Here is an 18,572-nt window from a genome sequence, read left to right on the forward strand (position 1 = left end):
CTTCCTTCAACATCTCAGCTTTCACACCATCCATACCAGATGCTTTTCCTACTCTCGTTTCATCTAGTGCTCTCCTCACTTCCTCTATTGTAATCTCTCTCTCATTCTCATCTCCCATTACTGGCACCTCAACACCTGGAACAGCAATTATATCTGCCTCCCTATCATCCTCAACATTCAGCAAACTTTCAAAATATTCCGCCCACCTTTTCCTTGCCTCCTCTCCTTTTAACAACCTTCCATTTCCATCTTTCACTGTCTCTTCAATTCTTGCGCCAGCCTTCCTTACTCTCTTCACTTCTTTCCAAAACTTCTTCTTATTCTCTTCATATGACTGACCCAATCCCTGACCCCACCTCAGGTCAGCTGCCCTCTTTGCCTCACGTACCTTGCGCTTTACTTCCACCTTTTTCTCTCTATATTTTTCATACTTCTCTATGCTATTACTCTGCAGCCATTCTTCAAAAGCCCTCTTTTTCTCTTCCACTTTTACCTTCACTCCTTCATTCCACCATTCACTGCCCTTCCTCATGCTGCCTCCAACAACCTTCTTGCCACATACATCACTTGCAATCCCAACAAAATTTTCTTTTACTAACTTCCACTCCTCCTCTAAATTACCAGTTTCTCTTACTCTCACCTCGTCATATGCCATTTTCAACCTTTCCTGATATTTACTTTTTACCCCCGGTTTTATTAGCTCTTCAATCCTCACTACCTCCCTTTTACATCCACCTACTCTATTCCCCCACTCTTTTGCTACAACTAATTTTCCTTCCACCAAAAAATGATCAGACATACCGTTAGCCATACCCCTAAACACGTGCACGTCTTTCAATCTTCCACACATTCTTTTAGTTACCAACACATAATCCATTAATGCCCTTTCTACTACTCTTCCATTTGCCACTCTTACCCACGTATACTTATTCTTATCTTTCTTTTTAAAGAAGCTAGCACCTATTACCATCTCTTGTTCAACACACACGTTTACCAGTCTCTCACCACTCTCATTTTCACCTGGTACGCCATACTTCCCAATGACACCTTCTATCTCTCCAGCGCCCACTCTAGCATTTAAGTCACCCATAACAACTACATAATTCCTTCTACCCAGTACTTCTACACACCTAGTTAATTCATTCCAGAACTCATTCCGCTCTTCTTCCCTTTTCTCACTACCTGGCCCATACGCACTGACAAACGCCCAACATTCCCTACCCAACCTAACCCTTACCCACATTAACCTAGATGATATCTCCTTCCATTCCACTACTTTACCTGTCATCCATTCACTCAGCAATAACGCCACACCCTCTCTCGCTCTTCCCCTTTCAATCCCAGACACTCTACCAGACATTTCACCAAACATCACTTCACCTTTTCCTTTCATCTTTGTCTCACACAAGGCCAATACATCCATCCTTCTACTTCTAAACATACTTCCAATCTCACATCTTTTACTCTCTATCGTACTACATCCACGCACATTCAAACACCCCAAAACTAGAGTGCGGGGAGCAGTCACTCTCCCCCCAGCTCCATCTCCTTGTCGATGTCTCCTAAGAATTTTATACAGGAGAGGGGGTTCCCAGCCCCCTCGTCCCGTCCCTTTTAGTCGCCTCTTACGACACGCAGGGATAACGTTGGCGCTATTCTAATTTTGATATGCCCCCGCGGCCACAGGGGGCTATGAACATAGCTCTCAAATACCAAAGAAAATCAAAATAAGCGAATGCCAATAACCAATTTAGTAGTACATCACCAAGAAAACTGCCAAAATTCAGGTTAATAATGAGTGAATATCCAACGATGTTGCCGGCGTGAGCGGCAGAGAAAATCTGAGGAATCATGGAATGGTTCTAAGTACCTTCGCCAGAGGGCGCGCTGGTGGTACACCTGGCTACTCAATCTGCGATTGCTGCGAGTTTTGAATTTCTGCCGGGACGTCAGAAACTAAAGCTATATTTATATAACCACTGGGTAAGTCTTGTGTTTAAAAATAGATCTTACATTATCATGAATAAGGACTGGAATTGGAAGTATTTTTGGGTTGGTGATGAGGTTGGATGTGAATACACTAAAATAGACCTTATATAATCACTAAAATAGACCTTATATAATCATGAATAAGGATTAGAATTGCAAGTATTTTGGTATGTGGTAGGATGACAGTCTCCCATTTGGGGGTGTCAAGGAGGGTTGAATAATACTTAAGGTAGGGAATGTCACTATTGGCTATAGAGTGGTGTGATTATTTCATGGTAACATACAAAAACAAAAATAGCTCTTACATAATCAGAAAATAAAGGCTAGAATCCCAAAAACTTTGTTGGTTTGCTGAAGACAGGAGGGGGGTGGGCTAATATTATGGAGAGGAGATTCTTTAGTGAAATTGCCCCAAGTGTGAACTTTTGTGATATACAGGCATGTGCTATAATCTTTGGTAGCTTATAAAAATTATCATAATAATGATGATAATAATAATAATTATAAGGATAATAGTAATGAAGATGATGTTATCCCGAAGTCACCATGTGTATTACCAGGCATGTTTTGACGTGTATTGACGTCAACGGATGAAGGGGTTAATAACCTGCTCCAGATTCCTCAATAATTTTTCTAATTCAATGAGCTACACATTTTTAATTCAATGTTCAAAAGAAATCTTACCCCAAAACATAAGGGTGGTGCCCAGATATTTTGAAGCGTTCCTACGGGCCCATTTATTATCTATGCTTTAGTCAGGAACAGGGCTGTTAACCCGGCAGTAAGTCTGTATGCTATCCCCAGCCACAGTCTGTTAACCACTACAGTATTAGTGCTGGTACTGATAAATATTACAATACAATAGTTGATTTTAAAATGAAGAAGATGGATATCAAGTGACATGACAGCCTTAACCAGGATTTAATTAAGTCACTGTACATGGCCTACTGTTAGGGCCTGTGAGGCCTTTCAGTAACCAAGTGCGACCGGGGTAAAACCCTGCAGTTGTACTATGAATTAAAAGTTAGAAGAGTTGGACTGCAAGAAGAGAGAGAAGCAGCGGGAACAGAGGTCAAGTAGGATATAAAGCAAGTGCAGCTAGGGCTCATAGGAACATTGCAGAGACTTGAGTAATGCATGCAATGTACCACATGAGGTTCATTGATAACACTATGAACCTATAGCCTGCTCTACAATGGTTTTGATAATCAACCATTTAAATTTAAGGTGATGTCAACTAATAGTTTCCTCAACTACAGTACAGTATTGAAATTTTAATAACATCAAATAATGCCATCTACAGAAATGTTTTGGATAAAAAGTGGCATACAAATGTACAACTTCCAAATGACACTAAACAGCATTGTACCATAAAAAAAATAAATTTGAGGTAAGCAATTAAAGGAAAATATTGCTGAACACATAAGCAGCAATATGAATTTCCCATCTTAGTTTAGTGACTTTTCAGGAGCTAAATTTTGTATTCCTCAGACCAAGTACAGGTATACCTCGGTTTACATCACTTAGAGTTAAGTCAGTTTCAAATTTATGTTGGTTGTCAAAAATAATACAGTACAGTGGAACCTCTACATACGATCTTAATTCGTTCCAGAAACTGCTTCGTATGTTAAAACAATCGTATGTTGGAACAAATATTCCCATAAGAATACACTGTAATTTGTATAATTCGTTCCACACCCCAAAAACCTATAACAACTCCTTAATAAATTACTACAAATAATTACACACAATAATAACATAACTGCATAATATGAAAGAAGGATGTAAAAAAGATAATTATAAAGAAATAATAAAAAATGCTTTTATTGTCACTTTACCTTAGAGACAGGCCAACGCAGGTGTAGGATTTGCTATGCCAGGAAGAGATGGACGATCGGCGAGAAGGTAGACATGGTGTTAACATGTTCTTTAAATAAACACACACACTCTCTCTCTCTCTCTCTCTGTTAGTGTTAAGAGATGTCTATTAATTTTTCCTGAGAGAGAGAGAGAGAGAGAGAGAGAGAGAGAGAGAGAGAGAGATTAAACAAAAGTGTGTTGTGTACATATGTTTGTGCATACCCACACGAGTGTGTTTGTATCAATATTTGTTTTAGTTGATAAAGGTATTCAGATTCGCTGTTATTACTTTCTTAGTTACATTTAATTGTTTTTCAACTCGTTGATGCTGCTAAAAACCATGTGTACTCTAAACACATTTTTGTTTAATTCTCTCTCTCTCTCTCTCTCTCTCTCTCTCTCTCTCTCTCTCTCTCTCTCTCTCTCTCGGAAAAAAATAATAGACGTCTCTAACACTATAACAGCGAAGAAGAAAGAGAGAGAGAGAGAGAGAGACAGAGAGAGAGAGAGAGATTTTATTTAAAGAACATGTTAATGCTATGTTTAGAGAGAAACAGAAAAAGAGAGAGGACTTTTTTCTTTGCTTCACTTTTTTCTTTCTTTCTGTTCATCCCGCTGGCCTTTCTCACAAATGATCATTGCCAACAATCTCTTTGTCCTTTATCCCTATCAACAAAAGGAGTTCTATCTCTTCCAGGGTATTGCTACGATGTCTTGTAATAATGGTGATCCCCTTCGATGGTTTATCTGCTTTAATGGCTTTAATGTTTTTCTATAATTTCTTGCTTCAATTTTAATGAAAGAATTGCCTTCTTCCTTTTCTCACCACTACCTGTACTGAAACATAGCTTCTTAGGTACCATGATTATAGGTAAAATCAAAAAGGAAATGTGAGAAAAGGAAGAAAATAAGCACTGTTAATAACAGACCAAAGAGGAAAACCACACGATTCACACAAGAACAGAGAACAGAGCACTCGACGCTCAATGGCATCCCTCTTACGCACTGCCATCTACCGGCGTAAACAAGATCTACATCGGATGTTGGAGCATTACTTCGGGTGTCGAGACAAAAATTTGATGGAATTTTACTTCAGATGTTGGAACAATCGTATGTAAAGACAATCGTATGTAGAGACAATCGTATGTAGAGGTTCCACTGTACATAGGAAAATAAAAATGACAAATTTGGAGATAATTCATATTTTTCCCTAACTAATAAAACCCTTGAGTTATTCATTGGATTATCTTTCGCCGAGGCTGGAAGATAGCCATTACACCTAAAGTGCGAGGCGGCAAGCCCTGCCTCACCACTTGAGCGGGTAGGCTGGGGGTGGCTGGGGGGTACCCAGCCACCTCTATGTATACTCTCACAGCAGTGAGGTACGTAACTTTTGATTGCAGGCAGGACTTCTAAGGGACAGGTGATGGCAGGTCAATTTATATAAATAATTTTAGGTTTGTATTAGGGGAAAATATAAATTATCTCCGAATGTGTCATTTGTTTCCATGCTAACAAACCTTCCGTTATTTATTAGAAGACTCACTCTTAGGTGGGTGGAAGTCATAAATCTGGCATGGACATTGACCCAGTTTTACCTAGTACAGTATATGAGTGTGGTCTAGGGAAACTTTGACACCTCGCTTAAATATTCAAAGTGAGTATAATAGCGGCCTTTGTAATACAGTGTAGTAGTTTGTTGTCCTATATGAACATCTTCTGAGTTTATATAGGAAAACAAGGTGTATCCCACTGCTTACCTTGCAGAAATCAATGGGGATGTGGACAGTACATAAATTTATGACTTATACTAGGCTACACTAGGATAGTGATAATACCTGCAGAGGTTGAAGCCAGCTTGCAGAGGGACTCATGGTGCTGTACCCCAAGGGAGGGGAAGATGAAAGGAAAGCCAGACACACACTCATTCATCCCAGTCTTAACCTGGGTAACCAATGCCCTCAACCAACTGCTACTTGTCCACAAAGGAGCCTGAGGTTATCTTAAACCACTTGTTGAGCAGCCACCACTGGACTGATAGTAAATGTATCAAGTCTCTTGTGGGTAACATATTTTAAGTAATGGGCTGTGTAGGTGATCTGTCTCTTCCACACGTCCACTTAAAGTACTCGCAACACAAGAAGTTGTGTTTGAATGCCAGGGAAGTGCTGATTCCCCTGATGTTATGGACTCTAGGTCAGAGAATCCGAGGAGGATCGGGGGCCAAGGCTCTTTCAATTACTTGGCGGATCCAGGAAGAAACCGTGTTCTTAGCAATCCTCATCTTTACTCTTCCTGAGCTAACAAGCAGAGGTGTTAGTCTAGGTTGTGTTGTTGCAGTTAGTTTAAGATGGGATCTCAATCTCCTCACTGGGCACAGTAACAACTGATCTGGGTCATTGGTTACAGAATAAAGACTCGCAATCTGAAAGAGACCGAATCTACGGTCCAGTACCCCAGGATTTTGAGTCTTAGCAATAAACTCAGGGACAAAGCTCAGTGTCACTTCCCCCCATCCCCTTGAATGGGCGATATCATACGAGAGTCTATAAAGTTCACCGACTCTCTTTGCCGAGGCTAAAGCAAGCAAGAACGCCATCTTCAAAATCTTCAAAGTGAGGTTCGGTCAGTTGCATGGCGCAATATTTCGTAGGGAGGTCCCTTAAAGGATCTCAAGACACGAACCACGTTCCAAGGAAGAGGCCTAATCTCTGACTGAGGGCAACTGATCTCATAACTCCGTATGAGTAAAGAAAACTCCAACGAAGAGGAAATGTCAACTCCTTTCAGTATAAAGGCGAGGCTTAAGGCTGAGCGATAGCCTTTCACCGCCAAGACTGAAAGGAGCTCTTCCTCCCGAAGGTATACTGTACAAGGAACTACACTATTACTGGAATAGTGGCATCGAGCGGAGAGATATTTCTTACACGACACCAACCAAAGAATACTCTCAAATTTGCATGACAGACTGAGGCTGAGGACTTAGGCAAGCAGCCGGAAATTCTCAACTCAACTTGTCGTGAATAGCCCTTCTGAGAGAGGAGATGCTGGATAGTCTCTGGCCGTGAAGTTGAAGCGACTGCACATTCCTGTGAAAGATGTTTGAGTGTAGTTGTCCGAGTACATCTGGTCATGGAGGAAGCTCTCTCAGTATATCTACTAATTAGATACAGGAGGTCTGCAAACCACTGTGCTTGATGCCATAGCAAAGCTACAAGGGTCATCATTTGGATGCTTTGGTCCTGTTGAACAGTCTTCTCATCAGACAAAACGGGGAAAGGCGTACACGCCAATGTTGTCCCACCATTGTTGAAATGCATTTTGCCATAGAGCCTGAGGTATCGAGATTGAAGAACAGTACAGCGGAAGCTTGCTATTCAGAGATGTTGCGAACATATCTACAGTCGGGGAATGCCACAAAGTCAGGACTTAATTGGCTATCTGATGATTCAAAGACCATTCGGGGCCTACTATCCGAGTCGATTTGCTCAGATTGTCAGCGAAATTGTAAACATTTACATTTGCAAGTATGAATGTACATTTATTTGTAAAATCAGATTACAGTACTTCTATCAGTACTACACTGAAGTCTAAAATTTATATTTTGGTAAGCTTAAATAGATTATTATTAACCATATATTATTCAAATTACATTTATAAATACAATTCAGAACTGGGAATGGGTATTTGAGGTTAAGCTTAGTGACAAGTAAATTCAGACAGGTAAATTAGAAGAGTCGTTTTTCAACTTAGTCGCCTCTCCTGTAACCAATTACCAACGGAAGGTAAGGTATACCTGAACAGTAATCAATCATTATTCGACCACTTTTCTGAGGATAGTGGGGTAAAACTCTTGAATAGGCATAAAATGCAAGTTCAACATTCTTGGGAAATCTCAAAAGACTGAAGGAAACCAGTTGGCAATTAAATTATTAATTTCATAATGATAGATTGTTACTGTCTCAGGAACTGAAGGAAAATGTTTCAATTATCTTACCACTTGAGCAAAAACAAAACACAATAAAAGAAATGAAAATTAATTCAAGTTAAATAAAAATACATAAAGAATTTAAAAGAAAAACTTAAAACGCTAGAAGAGACTAACAAGAATACTCTGTACAGTGATACCTCGGTAGTCGAACGACTCTATACTCGAACAATTCGGAGTTCGACCAAAATTTTCGAGAAATTTTTGCTGCGGTGCTCGACCAAAAATTCGGTACTCGACCAGCCGAACACGTGACGACCGCATGGGCTTTGTGATGATCGCGCCATCTCGGCCACTCTCGCTTGTTCGGGAAGCATCAGTTCTCTCGAGAGCGTCACTCAGACAACGCGCGATCAGCATTCGTTGTGATTTAGTGATTTTCAGTGCTTTTAATTGCTTTTTTAGCTTTCATAATGAGTCCCAAGAAAGTAATGAGTGTTAAGGGGAAGGAGAAGAGGAAAACAGTGCGAACAACGATCGAGTTGAAGAAGGAAATTATAGCGAAATATGAGAATGGTGTACGAGTGTCCGATTTAGCGGTAGAATACGGAATGGCGAAGTCGACCATTTCTACGTTTTTAAAGCATAAAGAAATGATTAAGAAGGCGAATGTTGCAACGGGAGTTACGGCGGTAACTAAGCAAAGGCCACAAGTGATTGAGGAGATGGAAAAGTTGCTTTTAATATTTATTAAAGAAAAACAGTTGGCCGGGGAAAGTGTTAGTGAAGCGTTCATTTGTGAAAAAGCGTTGCATATCTATGAAGAATTAGTGAAGAAAAGTCCGAGTACCAGTGAAAGTGATTCATTTACATTTAAAGCGAGCAGGGGTTGGTTTGAAAAGTTTCGTAATAGAACAGGTATTCATCGTGTTACTAGGCATGGGGAGGCAGCTAGTTCGGATCAAATTGCAGCCGATAAATACGTGGGGGAATTCGATCGGTACATAAATGAACAAAATTTGATCGCACAACAAGTCTTTAATTGTGATGAGACTGGGTTATTTTGGAAGAAAATGCCAGCCAATACGTACATTACCAAGGACGAGACGAAGATGCCAGGTCACAAGCCAATGAAAGATAGGCTAACATTGTTGCTGTGTGCAAATGCAAGTGGCGATTGCAAGATCAAACCCTTGTTAGTGTACCACTCGGACAACCCCCGGGTGTTCAAACGAAATAATATTTGTAAAAGTGCACTACCAGTTATGTGGCGCTCGAACACTAAATCTTGGGTCACAAGACAATTCTTTACTGAGTGGATAAACGAAGTGTTTGCCCCCCAGGTTAAGGCTTACCTCATTGAAAAGAGCTTGCCAATGAAATGTCTTCTGGTTATGGACAATGCTCCTGCACATCCTCCAGGTCTCGAGGATGACTTGAAAGAAGAATACAGCTTTATCAAAATCAAATTCTTGCCCCCCAATACTACTCCCATACTCCAGCCCATGGACCAACAGGTCATTTCAAACTTCAAAAAACTCTATACCAAGGCCCTTTTCAGAAAGTGTTTTGAAGTGACCAGTGACACGAAGTTGACCCTAAAGGAATTCTGGAAGGAACACTTCAGCATCCTCAACTCTGTTAACATGATTGACCAAGCTTGGCGAGGTGTGACCTATAGGACATTGAACTCTGCCTGGCGTAAGCTGTGGCCATCATGTGTCACAGAGAGGGAGTTTGAAGGTTTCCAACCAGAGGCGGGTCCAAGCACTGCTACCCCTGTAATTTCTGATGACACTGATGTCGTTGAGGAAATTGTTGTCATGGGCAGGAGTTTGGGGCTTGAGGTCGACAAGGATGATATTGATGAGCTTGTAGAAAGCCATTCTACCGAGTTGACTGTGGAGGAATTGTTGCACCTGCAACAACAACAGCAGCAGGATCTGATTGTGGAGCAGGAATCTTCAGAAGAGGATGAGGTAAGGGAGGATGTTCCAAGTTCTCTCATCAATGAAATTTGTTCCAAGTGGGCAGATGTGCAGGCTTTTGCTGAAAAATACCACCCAGAAATTGCAGTAGCAAACCGGGCAGTGCATATGTTTAATGATAGTGTCATGTATCATTTTCGAAGAATACTGCAGAGGAGGAAGAAACAATTAACAATAGACCAGTTTTTCACAAAAGAAAAGAAAGCTGCTACATCAAAGCCTGTTTCTCCTCCAAAGAAGAGACAAAGAAGAGAAGAAACCCCTGAAATAGATCTGCCCACCCTTTCATTGGAGAGAGAAACAACTCCTGAAGGAGAACTACCCCGCCACATCATGGAAGGGGACTCTCCTTCCAAGCAGTAACCTCCCCCTTCCATCCTCTCCACATCCATCCCTGTATGCCATCGAACCGCTGCTCAAAGGTATGTTCACTACAGTACAGAAAATGGTTTAAAATTGTTTTATTTTAGTACAGTAAATGGTTTAAAATTGTTTTATAGGATTTTCTGACCAATTTCATACACATTTAGATAATTATTGTTGTTTAGGTACACGTTTTATTAATATTTTGGGCCTGTTCGAGTGCTTGGGAACGGAATAGAATATATACCATTATTTCTTATGGGGAAAAAAAATTCGGTACTCGAACAAATCGGAGGTCGAACACGGATCTCGAACGGATTATGGTCGAGTACCGAGGTATCACTGTATTTACTTTCGTGTGGGACCTGAGAATCTGTTTATGAATGTGAAGTACTATTGGCAACTGCCTTTTTCTTTATTCTATGAAGGACTAATGAATTTAAGATGCTTTGTGACTAAAAAAGGGTTAAGTACATGGAATGAATCTGTAAAACAGATTTGAATTTTGTGCTTCCTTATTTAATAAGAAGAGTAATTATAATTACCTATGAAAATCTAATAAGAGCTTCCAAAGAAAAGAAACTAATAATCACAGTATAAAAATATAATTATGCAAACCTCTCATTTGCCTCGATCTTTTCCATATCTATTTTCCATGCATATAAGCCTCCATCGCAGCCACCAATCAGTAAGTCATGGGTGCAAGAAAATGTAAAGTTATACACATCTCTAGCCACTTGAGGGATGGTCAATATATGCACGGGGGTAGTTTCATATTTCGGAGGAATTGGTACTCCAATATCCCAAAGTTGAATCTGTCCATCTTCATGACCACCTGAAAAAATAAAAATTCTTTAGACCAAGGTTATTCTTAACTATACATGACATTAATAAAGAAATATAGGACTCTCCAGTCCAAGAAAATTACAAAATCATAAAATTTCTATATCTAATGTATAAAACATTTAATAAATATAACTACACCCAGTAGTCAGTACTGGACAAGGGTTTCAGTCAAACAATGCACACACAAAAAAATCTTGGATCCTTTTAGGTGAGTCTCATCTTCATAGTATACCTCTTAAACTAATCTGAGGGGTTGAAATGAACCATTCCTCAAAAATATGAGATTTGTATTTTTAAAATACTACAGTATACTGAAATTTTGTGTAAATATATATACTTCTTTTGGGTTCTTACTTTCATGGGAGACAATGATGTCTCTCTCCAGTGTTCTTATTTAATGTGAAATTCATGACTAAGTGAAAAATCACCTGTAATCTTTATACAGTACAACTATTTGTGATATATCAAGGTCCTCTAGACCTAATGGATGCTGCTCGCACACACAAAAATTCAACTTATGAGCAAGATGATAAGCATTACTAGATAAGGTTGGCCATGCCACCAGCTGCCCATTGAAATACTACCACTAGAGTTATGGGGTCCTTTGACTGGCTAGACAGTACAACATTGGATCCTTCTCTCTGGTTACGGTTCACTTTCCCTTTGGCTACAAATACACTGAATAGTCTGACCTATTCTTAACAGATTCTCCTCTGTCCTCATACACCTGACAACACTGAGATTACCAAACAATTCTTCTTCACCCAAGGGGTTAACTACTGCACTGTAATTGTTCAGTGGCTACTTTCCTCTTGGTAAGGGTTGAGGAGACTCTTTAGCTATGGTAAGCAGCTCTTCTAGAAGGGCAATCCAAAATCAAACCATTATTCTCTTAGTCTTGGGTAGTGCCATAGCCTCTGTACCATGATCTTCCACTATCTTGGGTTAGAGTTCTCTTGCTTGAGGGTACACTCGGGCACACTATTCTATCTAATTTCTTTTCCTCTTGTTTTGTTAAATTATTTAAAGTTTATATATGAAATCTTTATTTTAATGTTGTTACTGTTCTTACAATATTTTGATTTTCCTTGTTTCTTTTCCTCACTGGGCTATTTTCCCTGTTGGGTCCCCTGGGATTGTAGCATCCTGCTTTTCCAATTAGGGTGTAGCTTAGCAATTATTAATAATAATAATAATAATAATAATAATAATAATAATAATAATAATAATAATAATAATAATACCCTTTATTATTATTATTATTATTATTATTATTATTATTATTGTCATTATTATTATTATTACTAGCTAAGCTACAACACTAGTTAGAAAAGCAAGATGCTATAAGCCCAAGGGCTCCAACAGGGAAAAATAGCTCAGTGAGGAAAGGAAGTGAGGATAGGAAATAAGGAAATAAATAAAAAATGTAAGAAATAATGAACAATTAAAAAAAAAATTTTAAAACAGTAAATACATCAAAACTAATTTCATAAATAAACTATAAAAAGGCTTATGTCAGCCTGTTCAACATAAAAACATTTGCTGCAACTTTAAACTTTTGAAGTTCTACCGATTCAATCACCCAATTACGATGGTCATCCCACGACTTGGTCATAGCTGGAATAAAATTTCTAGAATTATGTGTAGTATTGAGCCTTATGATAGAGAAGGCCTGACTATTAGAATTACTGCATACCTAGTATTACGAACAGGATGGAACTGTCCAGGAAGATCTGGATGCAAAGGATGATCAGAATTATGAAAAAATTTACACAATGCTTAAACTAATTGAACGACTGATTAATATGACAAATTCAGAGATAATTTGTATTTTTCCCTAACTTATACAAACCTGGAGTTATTTAAGTGGATTATCTTTTAGCAGCAGCTGGAGGTAGCCACTGGACTTTAATTGCGAGTTGGCAACCCTGCCTAACTGCTGAGCGGGAAGGCAGGGGGGTACCCAGCCGCCTAAATATATACTCTCAGAGCAGTGAGACACAACTTTTTATTGCAGGCAGGACTTCTCAGGGACAGGAGATGGCGGGCCAATTTATATAAATGACTCCAGGTTCGTATTAGTTCAAGACAAATACAAATTATCTCCCAATTTATAGTTTGTTCCTATACAAATAAACCTTCAGTTATTCACGTGGATGACTCACTCTTAGGTGGGTGGCAGTCCTAGATCTGGCATGGACTGTGATGTTAAAAACTCTGTAGTGAGAAGTTTCGCCAATGACACAAGAATAAGTAGAGAAATTACTTGTGATGAAGATAGGAACTCACTACAAAGAGATCTAAACAAAATATATGAATGGGCGGAGATAAATAGGATGGTATTTAACTCCAATAAATTTGAATAAAAAAATTATGGAAACAGAGAAGGAATGGTATATGCATACAAGAGACCTAATAACGAGACAATCACAAACAAGGAAGCAATTAAAGACCTTGGTGTAATGTTATTAGGAATATGTTATGCAACGACCAAATAGCAAAAATGGGAATGTTATTCAGACACTTTAAAACAAGAAAAGCTGAACACATGATTATGCTTTATAAAACTTATGTACGTAGTACGCTCGAGTACTGCAATGTGATATGGTACCCACACTACCAAAAGGATATTGCACAAATAGAGAGTGTACAAAGGTCCTATACTGCTAGAATAGAAGAAGTTAAGGACCTTGACTACTGGGAAAGACTGCAAATTTTAAAACTACTGTATACAGTCTAGAAAGGAGAAGAGAACGCTACATGATAATACAAGCATGGAAGCAAATAGAAGGAATTACTGAAAACATCATGGAGCTAAAAATATCAGAAAGAGCAAGCCGAGGTAGATTAATAGTGCCAAAAACTATACCAGGAAAACTAAAAAAGGCACACAGGACATTAATCCACTACGCACCAGCATCGATAATGCAGCGACTATTTAATGCGCTGCCAGCTCATCTAAGAAACATATCAGGAGTGAGCGTACATGTGTTTAAGAATAAGCTCGATAAATACCTAAGATGCATCTCAGACCATCCAAGACTAGAAGATGCATTAGCAACTCTCTGGTAGATATACGAGGTGCCTCACACTGAGGGACCTGGGGGAACCCAAACATAGAATAAGGCAATAAGGCATGACTGTGGTCTAGGGAAAACTTGACACCTCGCTGAAATATACAAAGTGAGTATACAACAATTAGAATAGATAGATAGAGAGTATACTAGTGTCTTGTGCAATGCAGTGTAATAAAGGTTGTTAATTTATATGAACGCAACCAGAGAACTTACTGAGGGTCGAGACCCAAGCTAACATGCGACCTGGCTCGGGACTAGCCTCACGGCACGTATCCTTCCGCCTGGGGTAGTCCTCAGTGAAAACGGAAATAGGGTAAACTACACAAAACTCTGGTCGGTTGAGAGGAGATTCCAGGTACCTCCTAAGAAAGTAGTTCGAGGTAAGTCTCTGTGTTGGAACAAACACCAATATAGTGAACAAAATTTCCCACAGTCAGTATTAACCATCTAAAACACTAATAAATTCTAGAAGCCTTTCCAATAAAAATCATACAAAATCATACATCATTGACCTTGGTTTGGCATAGCCATGATGAAAAAGCAAGTAGGTGTAATGAAACCTCATTCTACAGATTGTTCTCTACTAATATACAGGTGGGGTTTCAAGAAGACCCTTACGTGAAATATGCAATAACAATGTCTTGAGTAACTTGGCCTGTAATAGTTGTGTTCTCTATGCTTCATTCATAGATCTATTCAAACTACAAAACCCAACATTATCCGTAAGGTAAAGTAAGCTATCATGAAATGAAAGAGAAGTACACCCTTGTATTAATCACAAAGAGAGGGTATAACATCATTGCTTTTTTGTATTTATTCCTCATGTGTTGATAGTTTCTTAGATGGATGAATGTTTGGTAATGAAAACTGTAGTTAGTATGAAAAATAAAAAAAAGAGAGAGAGAGAGAGAGAGAGAGAGAGAGAGAGAGAGAGAGAGAGAGAGAGAGAGAGAGAGAGAGAGAGAGAGAGAGAGAGAGAGAGAGAGATCATAGCTAGGTTGTTTAATAAGACTACAAAGTTCAAGTACATAACCAAATAAGTCTGTTTCACAAAAACAGCTAAATAAAAAGACATTTGAAGGCTATACTGCCAGAAACTACTACTTTGTAGTTAAATATACCCTCCAAATTGCCTCTATATCAATCTTTTCATGGGTTTTCTTTATGACTGTTGCAATGCAACACAACAAATTTCCTCTAAATATAATTTTGAAGAAAAGGACACTGTTTAGTTTTCATATATCTGTTTGGTTATGTACAAAAACGTTTCAGGGTTTGGGTCCGTATTTTGTCGGGCAAGTTACCCAATAGACATTAATTTCTATTAATTGCCACAATCAGTGTATTTTGGGTACAGTGATGTGACCTAGTATTGTTTATATTGTCAATATGGTACAAAATATGCATTTCAAGACGGCAATATCTCCTTGACTAGTGAGCTATGTGTATCCCAAAATTCAAGAATTCGTTACTGCTGTGGAGACTTTTTAGCAGGATGGCAGGAATAATGCTGAAGAGCATCTGAGCAAGAGATTAGCAGAAAGAAAACCCAAGAAAGAAAACCCAAGAAAGACAACAAGTAAAACTTAATCTCCTCCGTTTTGGAAGTCGTATGGTGAGGTGTTGGGCTGTAATTAGTATCAACCTCTACCATAACCCCAAGTACCATCACCCGATTCAACTGACAAATTACCAAGCGCCAAAAAAACCCGCCAGAAGTGTGATGAATGAAGGCGTTAAGCTAGAACATGTGGATCATTTGTCCTAAAGACGGGTGAATCTGTTGGAAGGAAGACGCCAAGTGGACAAATCCTTTACCCTTAAGTTGAAGGTAAGAGTCGTATGGGAATTGTGCGGTTTTGTATGTTGGTAACGACAATGATAGAAGTATAGGCCTAATTCATTCTTCTCCCCAAAGAATTCTGTGGGGTCAATTGATGATGGTTGTGTTTATTGGTCAACATTTGGGGATTAAATTAGTGAATGGTGTTCATGCTCATTAGTTGACAATATTTGGTCCTTTCTGTCTACTTGCAGATAGGCGTATGGAGGTCATTGAGGAAGGAGACCACTAATTTTTTCTTGTATATAGACCACATTTGTGCATTGCTTTTTTGTTAATTTCTCATGAATAAATTAATTTTCTTTTTTATTCTACTTTTAATACAGTCCGCTTTGCCTCCTTTGTAATCATTGTTGTTGTTGTGGTGTGAGAAGGCACACCAAGACTTGTTTTTCTTTGATTATAATAGTCACAATAATGACTATGTTTGTTACATATAGATATATTCTTCTGCTTTCAAACTTTCCCCATAATAAGGAAAGAGTAGAAGATGAAGGACTGAAAGGGCTTCTTAGACACCTTAGATGTTCCTAGTTGAGAATTCAATGGACCCAAAGAGCAGAACTGATCTTTGGGAGGTTGGGAAGCCCTCCCATAAGGCTGTAAAGTCATGGCTCTGTAGAGGAGAGAATCCTTGGAGGATTTTCTCCTATCAGCTGCTATTTTAACTTCTTCATGTTTGAAGAGAGAGGTTCCCTCGAGGGTCGAATTCCAAAGGCGCGTGACCTCAACTTTTGGCACCTGTCTATCAAACCTTCCAATCATAGTACCCTTTCTCTTTAGAATCACATTCGCCCACAAGTTGACCGTGTGGTGCGAGAGGAATTCTAAGGTACAGGTACCTGAGAAGAGGAAGGACTCCATGGACTATCTTGTCGAATTCTTGAAAAGATTCTCAGATCGAACAATCTGGCCCAACAACCCCAACCATAGGTCAAGCCATGAAGCAGCTTGCATAGCATACTTCACGCCTCTTTCTATGTTGAGGAGCTCGGATACAGAAACAGAGGCCCTAAAGGAAGCTGGTCTCTGTACAGGGACACCCCTGGTAAGAGATTCTACCGAGGGGTCGATTCAAGGTAGGACGAGGCTCGTCCTGGATCTCACAATACTTCCTCTGCAAAATGAAAGGAAGTGGAAGAGATTGTGAGGAAAAACCTGCTCTGAGAGAACTATAAGTGCCTGCTATCTGAGAGATAGCTTTCCTTCTGGCTACAGTAAGCCCTTTTGACTAGGGGAGGACTGCACTGGTTTTAGGAGGTTTCTGGTTGCCCAAGACTTGGTCCAAAACCATATCTTTGCCTTCCTGTGGGGTAGTGCCAGGTTCCAACAGGTTATTGAAGGCCCTCATGAACGTAAGAACTTGCCAGAAGGCATGTTCCGACTCCTTGTGTTTAACCTTGGAGAGGAAACTTCGAACTCCGCGCTTTTGGGAGGTATTCTTCATCCGTGTCCTGGAAATTATCTACTTCCAAACTTTTGTCCGTAAAAGCCTGGGGTAGGTTAAGGTCATCAGCTGGAACCTGTGAAGGACCTGCCTCAGTAGACTCCCTTGCCAATTCCACCCTACATGCTTCCTTTGCCTTAGAGCTCTTGGGAACCGTCTTTGAATGTTTTGATTCCTTCCTCGAAGGAAAATGTTCCTTTAGGACAGATGTTTTAGAGGAAGCTTGTGGTTCCTTAGGCTTCTGAGTTTCGGAAACAGTCTTGTTCCTTCTAAGATGGAAGTGAGATAGGACGTTGGTCTAAAGGAATGATCTCAATAGGCTTAGGATTGGAGGGATGGATGACAATCTCCCGGGAAGAACCTAAGTCCCTATTTGTACAGAGTTGTATGATGTCAGCATGCGGTGGAGTGACACGCTTCCTCTTCCTCCTCTGCTTGGCTGTAATCCTTTTGCCTAATCAAATTGGCGTTATCGGAAGAGGCCCTGTAGGTGAAACAGCTGCAGTCTTGTTTGTCCTTGGCGTTTTGCCGAGATGGAGATGACCTAAACACCATAGGGACAGAACTGCCCTGAGCAGATCTCCTATGGTCAGAAGGAGCGTCAGAAGACAACAAGGACGACTTCTCCAAGGGAATAAAGGGAGAAGACCTTGGTGGACACAACTGGGGAGGGGCAATTAAAAGGCCCAACCCGAGCGTCTTCTGCAGAGATGACACCAAAGGGTCATACCAGGACGGAAGCTCTACAACTTAGACAAGTCAGGAGTTTCCTTAGGGAGTCATGGAGGAGAACACCATCGGGACTGGTGTTTAGAGAGGCCGGCACTGTTAGATAACAACCTCTGGGCATCATCAAATGCTCTTTTGTGATTCGCACTGGGCTATCAGGAAATATGGGGACACGCATACTTATTAGGGGGTTCCTTAAACCGCACCAGAAAGGGAACCGGCCTGCCGCTAGAGCTATCTGTAGAGGAGGACATTGTCGGAGGAGTTGGATCCTCGCTTGCTTTCGAAACTATGACCTCAGTACGTGAGATACTAGTCAAAACACCAAGTTTACTCGCTGTAGGAGGCAATTTCCGCGTGACTGTGCATGACTCGCACGTAACCGAGCGCGATTCACGCGTGAAAATGTGTGAATCAAGCACGGAATCATGAGATTCGTGCGTAACGGCGAGTGAATCACACGCAGTCACAACTTTGCAGGCAACAAAAAGCAAGCGAGGAG

At 40.0% G+C, this 18,572-nt stretch overlaps 1 protein-coding gene across 4 annotated transcripts in view; it reads right to left on the minus strand.

Annotated features, from left to right (window-relative positions):
* Positions 1-18,572, minus strand: part of LOC137620710 (leucine-rich repeat and WD repeat-containing protein 1-like) — a 117,984-nt gene that overhangs the window by 53,261 nt on the left and 46,151 nt on the right. For all 4 annotated transcript variants that reach the window (XM_068351067.1, XM_068351066.1, XM_068351068.1 and 1 more), the window contains exon 5: positions 10,747-10,963. In XM_068351067.1, coding sequence (XP_068207168.1) covers positions 10,747-10,963 — 217 coding nt within the window. The remainder of the gene's footprint in view (positions 1-10,746; positions 10,964-18,572) is intronic.

The sequence above is a fragment of the Palaemon carinicauda genome, chromosome 27 (genome assembly GCF_036898095.1).
Source record: "Palaemon carinicauda isolate YSFRI2023 chromosome 27, ASM3689809v2, whole genome shotgun sequence".
Classification (NCBI taxonomy): Eukaryota; Metazoa; Arthropoda; class Malacostraca; order Decapoda; family Palaemonidae; genus Palaemon; species Palaemon carinicauda.